At 39.7% G+C, this 9,518-nt stretch overlaps 1 protein-coding gene across 1 annotated transcript; it reads right to left on the reverse strand.

The window, feature by feature from the left end:
- Window positions 1-6,085: 6,085 nt before the first annotated feature.
- LOC142177166 (uncharacterized) lies at window positions 6,086-6,909 on the reverse strand. The gene is made up of 2 exons (XM_075245634.1): window positions 6,745-6,909; window positions 6,086-6,490 (listed from the first exon to the last, which is right to left on the reverse strand). The coding sequence occupies exons 1-2, from the start codon at window positions 6,907-6,909 to the stop codon at window positions 6,086-6,088; spliced, it is 570 nt and encodes a 189-aa protein (XP_075101735.1).
- Between the last annotated feature and the right edge of the window lie 2,609 nt (window positions 6,910-9,518).

Genomic DNA, 9,518 nt, shown 5'->3' on the forward strand with positions numbered 1-9,518 from the left:
CCTGCATAAACATGGTCTTAGCAAGAAACTGAACCACAAAACATTGCATGTATCCACTCTTTGAATAAGACGCATAATTCGTGAAGCCTCTTTATCAAAATTCCCTTAATTACAACCTCTTAAGAAATTGAGTTCCATAATGATTTCCTTGAAATAAGTTCTAACCCTGGGTTAATACTTCCCACTTGCTTCCCCAAATTCTCAACAAAGGACTATACTTGATGAATTTCTTATAGGACCTTCCGATTCAAGTAGATAACACTTTCTCACTTGTGCTCATGCATGAACCATCATAATGTTTACCTACATGGTATAGAATCTAATGTAAGACAACCTAGTGTTGAGATTCTTCTTGATCCACTCTGTCTCCCTCTCCTATGTATGTGGCTCATAGGATTTAAGGAATCACCTTACCCCTTTGTGGACATTATCATGAACCATTCTCATGGCCTAGTAACATAAGAGCATATCTTAGCACCTATCATACGTGCTCATGACAATGGAAATGGTCACTTGTCCTCATAAAGTTTTTCAGGAATTTGAGATTTTCATAAATTCATCATAAGAAGATCTTTCATTTGCCCATCTCAATATAACTTTCATGACCACTTAGATCATTCCGCAGTAAGTAACTCGCCTTGTTCCTAGTATTATAGTTGCCCATGATGTGGCCTGGTATTGCAGTTTGAGAGTTATTATTGCAAAAACATGTCCATCTCATAACAAATGTTCGTTCTCTCTTTACATCTCTACAACGTGTTCTGACTGTGTTCCTTACTTAGTAAATTCATTGTGCTAGTTTCCCGATGCTTGTTGGATAACCATGAGAGTTCGCATTCTTCTATACGTTGCTGGAACACTTCCTTTCTCATAAGGATCCTTAATAGGCTCTCCATCAAGACCGAATGCATTGTTGGGGTTATCATAGCATCATGCCGGCTTCTCATGCTTTTCCCCTCCTTCGGTAGCGTATGGGTACCTTTCAAGTCATAAAATCCATGGCGAACTCATTATGAACGTTTGCAAACCTTCCATGATTATTCTATAGTACCTCCCTAGGTTCCATTATCTTTAAACACTCGGCTTCTAGAATCATTTACTATGCCATTGTCATGCGCGGAGAGTTTACTGTCCTTAACATTTCCACCTCTCTAGGTGGATAGGGGTTTATCATTTGCCTTTCTCCTCGGAGCATCATATTAACCATTAGAACCTCTCCAACTCATGCATGATTTAATCCCAATATTATGATGTCCTAGCTACATCGTTTCACTCATGTATGGTTGAAGTTAAGTAGCCTTACCATGACCTTTCCCTCCCCACTTCAGGTGGGTGTTTCAAATTCTGGCACATATCATGAGCATATTGATTTGAAAGACAAGTTTGTCGTATCTCTAGTCCTCTCATATAGGCTCAACTATCAGAAAGGGTTAAGCTGTTAGAATGATAATAATCTCCCAAGTGTTCAACCTCTTTTTCAACCCCGTGGGCTTGTGGCATAGATTTCGTGTGTCAGATACTGTTAGGAGTGTAATGCAACTTCATGTATCTTTGAAACCTCTATCGCATTCGTGGTGCAAGAATCTTCTCCTTCCAAGTTAAACTGATTTTCCCTACACTCTAGTAGGAAACTGGTGTTACGTACTTGGCTATTTTTCCTTAAGGCTTATTTTTTTGCCGAGCAAGGCACATATAGAATAAAACAATTGCCACTATCCCTTTCATAACTCATAATAACTGATGCTAACATCTTTATCCTTCCAACCATGCCTCCCATGTATCTCTTATCTAAAATGACTCGCTTTTTTTACATCTTAAGATCATGTATATGGTCCTTACATTGTCAATGTCTACTAGGCAACTCTAGGTCCCATTTGTATAACCAATGATGTTATCACACTGAATAACCATGTCAGCGCTATTGGTAGTAACCCCCATATCTCTTTGGATATAACTTCCTGTAATTCCCTACTCAGCACATTGATGAATTCCTGAACAATTCCAGCTCAATCTCGAACCCCGTTGTTTTTCCTTATATTAGATCTACCGATAGTAGTAGGTTCAGCATGTCAGAGAAGAAGCATCATTCCATGATCGAACATATTGGGTAGGAACTCTATGGTCATATCCATTCTAGCATATAATAGCATAATTGGTGAAGGTCGCCAAAGGTTTAATTTTTGTGTTCGGCGTAGAGATTTAGAGTTGAATAAAGTGAACAGGTTACTCTCAAGATTTTCTGTGAATTGTTAATAAAGGTAAAGTAGGTGTGGTCACATTAGGCCTTATGGAATCCTGAAGGAAATAAGTCAAACTATGAGTATGATGTTTCCCCATCATTGTTCTCCATGAACCCGGTGCTTAATGTGTCAATGTCAAAGAAGGTAGTTGGAAATCCTTTGTCTGTCGTTCCGGTGGAAGCTATTGAAGGTGAAGTTAATGGATAATTGGTTCATGAGAGGTACCTAAATGTTATTCTTGTTAGATAAGTCCGGGAGTTGAGATTGCCTCCGTGAAATGCTATGGCGAATTCTTGTTAGATAAGTCCGTGAAATGTTTGTATAGCAAATGGTTGTGATTCGAAAGGTACTTTCTATGTGTTACGATTCAAATATGTACAGTTCATCTCCAGATATTGATTTTGATAATATAATGACGGTAATGTTGAAATTTGTATTATTGATATATTGTGATGCTTTGTTAAGTTGTGAATGTGTTGTTAGGAGTGGTTTTGGTATTTTGCTGGCAGGTGGATAGGCTCAAAGAGAGGGGAAACTCTGCCGAAATTTCTGAAAAATTTGGGAGTTAGTCAAATTTTGGGGCTTGAGATATTAGAAAAAAGAGTTGAGTTATTTTAGGTGTTTGGGGTGGACTATACTCCTCATTCGAGGACGAATGATCCTAAGTGAGGTAGGATTTAAGGCCCCATAAAATTTCACCCAAGAATTTAAGGTTTTGTGGTGCCGAGGTAGACTAATTTGTACGAAGGTTGTAGATAATTTTTGCAACCGCAGATCTGTTCCGCGGGCCGCATATCCATCGCGGAGTTGAGTAGAAAATTTGTTGAATTTTGAAGGTCATTTTACCGTCCATTATGCGATCGCATATCCGTTTCGCGGTCCGTACTTCCGTCGCAGATTTAGCATGAAGAATTTCGAAGGGTGATTCTTCGGTCCATTTTGCGGCCGCATAACTGGTCTGCGGACCGCAGACCTACCGTAGACCTGTCCAGACCATCAGAGTTTTTGGGATCGTTTTTGCGGTTCATTTTGCAGGTCGCATACCTATTCGGTTGTCCACTCTGCGATCACAAAGTTGAGTTCGGAGGGTCTATTTTATATTTTTATAACCCGACCCCATTTCTTATAAAATGACATTGGGGTTATTTTGGCCGAGTTAAGCACATATTTTAGAGAGAGAGAAGTGCTTTAGAGAGAGAGGAAGGAGCCCCAAGTGCATTGATCATCAATCCCTGCCCCAATCTTGATAATTCAAGGCAATCATACACTAGACCATCATATACCCAGGTAAGACCTTGTCCTAATACCTTCATGCAAGTGTTATGGGTTTAATTAGGTTATGTAGTTGGAGATAAGCCATGCATGTGACACTAGGTGGTAGTAGGTGGGATTGTTGATCTATTTTGGGTAGTGTCTTGTTGAAATTGGTTGAAGGAGGAAGGGATCACCATTGTAGAGCTTCGTAGTCAATTTTGCATAATAGGTGTTTGATAAAATTCCTAAGAGAGTTACACCATGAGAATCCTTTTAATTATTATCCGATTTTTGCTATCTTCCTATAGATTGATATTACTAGAAGTGATGGGACGTTGTAGTAACTTAAGGGTAGCTCAAGCATCGTATGTTGGCTAAATTTTTCTCTAGAGTCAAATTCTCTGATGATCCCGTAAGTTTCAAGTATGGTTGACCCAAGTTCCTAAATCCCATGTTACAGGTTGTTCCTAATAAATTTGATTATTCTAAACAAGTGTTGTGTTGAAAGATATATGTACTCAAAATGTGTTCCAATTGCTCCTATCTTATCATGATCTCTTTCAAGAATGAGTTCAAGTAAGGGTGATGTATTATAAAGTTATCACTTTAACTAGTGTTTCAAATAAAAGTCTATTATGCTTAACTTGGAAAGAAAACCCATTGTGCTTAAAACTCATATTGCTCGTATACATGTTTGAGGTATTGATTCCAAATTCCCTTAATTGTTGATAACCTATGATAATGTTTGGAAGTGAAAGAACTGAGAGTGAGATATAAAATGTGGCCATGGTTGTTGTAACTAGTGCATTTGAGTTAAATTCGTATTTCATTCATAAATCACCATGCTGTCCTTTATAAATATTTCCAATGTGATTTGAGTTCTTACATACTAATGAGTTAAAATTGTGTATTGACCTTTTCAGGAAAAAGTATTTCAAGAATAAGTGGTGTATCACTCATTTATGATTTTAACTTGTGCTTCAATTGCTAGTCATTTTGCTCTATTCTTTGGAAAGGAATCTATTGTGTTTAAAACCTTCATTACTAATGAACCTAAAGTTGTGATTTCCGGAATACTCTATATGTTGATGTTTATGATAATTATCCTTAAAAGTAAATAAATGAAAGTATGGAATATGAAATACGACCAACGTGCCATGAATGAAGTATCATACGTATGGCCAATGGAGCCAAGGAAATAATGATGCTTTGAATGGTTGAAAGCACCAATGAAGCTATATGTAGTATGAAAGGTTATGAGGTGAATATATTTGTACTTCTATTTCCCTTATGTGCAAACAAAATGTTTTTGGGAGTATTATTGTTGAACCGAGGAAGGGTGGGTCGTAAGGCCCACACCCGAAACAACACGTGCCAGTCTAGGAGTTGATTGTCATTATTTCCCTTATTTGGGATGAGATTGATGTATTGAGATTATTCCCCTTGATTGGGATGAGATTGTTAATAGACTTGGATTTGATGTCGACTTACACGATATATGTAGGGAGACGACCTAGCCGATCGGGTGGTGATCGGATGCCATGTTGTGTGCATGGTAGTTCCTACTATTGGTAACACCTTTCTTTCTTTCTCATCACATGCCAATCCATATTGTTCGTGGAGAGACGACTTAGCCTATCAGGCCGAGATAGGATTTCGTGTTAAAAACATGGTGGTATATCGGTGCTAATGATCTCCCAACCAAAAAGAATAATATTACTTTTGTATTTTGAAAATTGTTATGTTTTAAATTGGCATTTGGGTATCATTGAATGTTATTTGCTGCTTTCATGATTATTCGCTTTTTTATTGGCATTCTATTTTGAAATAGGACATTTACCTTTACATACTAGTACTATTCCACATGTACTAACGTCCCTTTTGTCGGGGGCGCTGCATCTTCAATAGATGCAGGTAGTTCGTCAGCGGGCAGATTTGGTACTTGTTAGCAGTTACTCTTTATTCAGCAGGTTTTGGGTGAGCCCTACTCTGTTCCGAGCCTAATTTCACTTGATGTTGTACTTTATATTTTGAGGTATAACTGGGGCCTTGTCGCCAGCACTTCCATATTACCCTTCTGTTGTACTTAGAGGCTCCGTAGACATGTTGTGGGTGGTTTTCAATGTTGGGAAATGAACTAGAAGTGTTGGTATTTTGGCAAACATATTTTCTCTCATAAATATGAATTTGTGATATTTTAAAAATTGTAAATGAATATCCTTTGAGTAATGGAAAAGAATGTGAAGAACTTGACTCTTCTCATGTCTATCTCTTATTATTGGTTCTTAAATTGTTCATCGGTAAGGTTGGGTAAAAGGCATCAAGTAGGCTTGCTTGACCGGGGTATCTCGGTTGAGTGCCAGTCATGCTCCCCGAGGTCAGGGCGTGATAGGATGAAATCCCTTGAATCTGGCACTGGTGACACTTCTGCACGTATCGGATACTGTCGCTTTCCATAGTCATCCAAAAGTATCCAGCTCTCAAAATTTTCTTAGCTAATGTGACCCCGTTCATGTGGGGTCCGCACGTCTATGCATGTATTTCTTCCAACAGCCTGGTTGCTTCAGTGGCGTCTACACATCTTAGCAAACTTAAGTGTGGAGTCTTCCTGTACAAGACTTCTCCATCAAGGAAGAAGTGGTTTGCCAACCTCCTGAGGGCTTGCTTTGACCATTAGTAGAATTATCCAGGTATTCTATGGTTGGAAAGAATTTCTTGATGTCATGATACCATGGTTTACCATCGGGTTCTTCACCTACATGGAAGCAATAGGCATGTTGATCCCTGATCTCTACCTTGATAGGGTCGATATAGTTCTTGTCTGGATGCTGAATCATAGATGATAAGGTTGCAAAGGCATCGGCGAACTTGTTTTGAATTCTGGGAACGTGCTTGAACTCAATCTTTGTGAACTTCTTCCACAGCTCCTTCACGCAGTGCAAGTATCGTAGTATCTTAAGATTCTTTGTGGAGCATTCTCCTTGGACTTGGTGAGTCTACAAATCAGAATCTCCTATGACCAAAAGCTCTTTGATGTTCATGTCGACTGCCATTCGGATTCTAAGGATGCACGCCTCGTATTCAGCCATATTATTGGTACAAGGAAATCTTATCTTTGTCGATGCTCGATAGTGTTGTCCAGATTCCGAAATCAGGACTGCCCCAATTCCGACTCCTTTAAAATTTCTCCATCGAAAAGCATTCTCCACCCGGGGTATGATTCTGCAATATCCTTCCCGGAAAATAGTACTTCTTCATCGGGGAAATATGTGGTAAGCGATTCGTAACCTCCATCCACTGGATTCTCGGCGAGTTGGTCGGCTAAAGTTTTCCCTTTGATAGCCTTTCGAGTTATGTACACAATGTCAAATTCGCTGAGGAGAATTTGCCATTTGGCTAGCTTCCCGGTAGGCATTGGCTTCTGAAAAATGTACTTGAGCGGGTCGAGCTGAGATATCAGATGTGTGGTGTACGCTAACATATAATGCCTTAGCTTCTGAGCAATTCAAGTTAGGGCACAACAAGTGCGCTCTATTAGGGTATACTTGGCCTTGCATGGCGTGAACTTCTTGCTTAAGTAGTAGATGGCTTGCTCATTTTTCCCAGTTTCGTCATGCTGCCCCAACACACAACTGAAGGCGTTGTCCAAGACTGACAAATAGAGCAACAATGGTTTCCCTAGTTCGGGGGGAACCAACACTGGCGGGTTTGAAAGATACTCTTTGATTTTGTCGAAGGCTTTCTGGCACTCCTTCGTCCATTTTGTGGCAGCATCCTTCTTCAGCAACTTGAAAATGGGTTCATAGATTACCGTGGACTGGGCTATGAAAAGACTCATGTAATTTAGTCTGCCCAGGAAACTCATGACATCTTTCTTGCTCTTTGGTGGTGGTAATTCCTACATGGCCTTGATTTTTGAATCATCCAGTTCTATCCCCTTCTTGCTTACAATGAAACCCAATAGTTTCCCAACGGGAACTCCCAACACACACTTTGCTGGGTTTAACTTCAAACTGTACCTTCGCAGGCATTCAAAAAATTACCTCAAGTTGTCCAAGTGCTCTGAACTCTTTCAAGACTTCATGATGACATCATCCACATATATATATAAATCTCCTTATGAAACATATCGTGAAAGAAGGTTGCCATGGCCCTCATGTAAGTGGCGCCGGCGTTCTTGAGACCGAGCGGCATAATTCTATAATAGTAGACTCCCCAAGGCGTGGTGAAAGTTGTCTTCTCTGCGTCTTCATCATGCATTATGATTTGATGGTCTCTAGCAAAACAATCCACAAATGACTGTAGTTCATGCTTCGCGCAATTGTCGATGAGGATGTGGATATTTGGCAGGTGGAAATCGTCCTTTGGACTAACTTTGTTGAGATCTCAGTAGTCCACACATATTCTGATCTTTCCATCCTTCTTGGGCACTGGGACGATGTTTGCCAACCAGCTTGGATAGTTGGTGACCCTTACTACATTGGCTTCTATCTGTTTGGTCACTTATTCTTTTATCCTCAGACTTCAATCAGGTTTGAACTTCCTGGGCTTCTGCTTGACCGGCGGTCTGGTAGGGTCAGTGGATAGTCGATGCGAGACAATGTCGGTGCTTAATCCTAACATTTCATCATAAGACCATGCAAACACGTCGACGTACTATCGGAGGAGCTCAGTCATTTTTTCCTTCTACTCGGCTTCTAGGTGAATGTTGATTCTGGTTCCTTTTACATCTTCTTCGCTTCTTCGAGATTGGGATTCTTATGACTCTCAAGTTGCTCGATCTCCTGCGGGAGATTGTCTCGCATCATACTCTCGTCATATTCCTCATAATCTGGGTTGTTGCACTCAGTAGTTTCGTTCCATGTCATAATCGTGGAACGCGGTTTGTTATCGGTTTGATTACTGAAAAGGAAATCTAGGTATAAATAAAGCAGTAAAACAAAGTTGCGATATTTAGGAAAATAATTCTTTTTATTTCATCAAAAGGGGAACGTCTTAAGAGTTCACAAGAGGCAAATGACAAAAGGGTGCAGACACAGTACAAGACTGAATTGACCGTGCTCTTTTCAAAAGAAAACTTTTACAGTTCCACACTACCAAGACTGGCGGTCCAATTCTGCAGCTCTTCCCCTGGTTTGGCATCCCTGATAGTCGGTGTCTTGATGTCAGTTCCTTCACAGCATTCTTCAATCATATTCACGAATAACTTTCCCATCCCGTTGATGATATCATCTTCGGGTGCTGAACTCTGTCCCGGACTTGCAACATGCTCTATCACAAAAACCTTTGTCCCGGACTTGCAACATGCTCTATCACAAAAACCTTTTTCCCGGAGCTAACAGTGCGAGCTTTCCCTTTCAGAGGCTGATATCCTATGTCAGCCCTTCCTTTCTGCCCATTGTATTCAATTGGCTCTGTGATTCCATCTGACTTGGCTCCCAACCTTGTTCCTAACGCTCCACATTATTATATTACGACGATGTTATACACTATAGTATTGTACGTTGAATTTGTCGTAAGATAGTTCACATCAGTTCAAGGACAAGATAATTTGGATATTATAAGTATTATGCTATTTCAAACAAGTGACGAGTAAATTTGTGAAGGTGAGAGGGTAAGAAAACCGAAGAAATGAATTTCGTCGACGTTTGACATTTTGAGATAAAATACGGTCCAAGCTACAATACCCCGTATTTATGGATTAGTGCCATACAAAGTACTATATGACCATGATAGTAAGGTGTATAAGGTATGTTAAAAGTGAGTAGTATTTTAAGTAAGTTGAGATAATTCTTAATTATGTGAGTAATTGGTCAATTATTGGGTAACGGGATATTACCTAATTAACTAAGAAATTGTAGGATAAGATTAAACCCCCCAAAAACGTGGCAGCACCCCAAACCTTATGACTCTTAAATAATTATAGATTAGGTGGAAAGATTTAAGTCATTATGGATTATGTGGTTAAGCCACCACATAAAGTGGGGCCCACATCCATATATAAGATATATCAAAACTTAAGAG

Source organism: Nicotiana tabacum, chromosome 23 (genome assembly GCF_000715075.1).
Source record: "Nicotiana tabacum cultivar K326 chromosome 23, ASM71507v2, whole genome shotgun sequence".
In the NCBI taxonomy this organism is placed as follows: domain Eukaryota; kingdom Viridiplantae; phylum Streptophyta; class Magnoliopsida; order Solanales; family Solanaceae; genus Nicotiana; species Nicotiana tabacum.

Coding starts and splice junctions, on each gene's coding strand:
- LOC142177166 (XM_075245634.1), bottom strand. CDS start 6,909: ATGCCTACCGGGAAGCTAGCCAAATGGCAAATTCTCCTCAGCGAATTT. Junction 6,491..6,744: donor CATATTTCCCCGATGAAGAA/GTACTATTTTCC, acceptor TCTGATTTGTAG/ACTCACCAAGTCCAAGGAGA.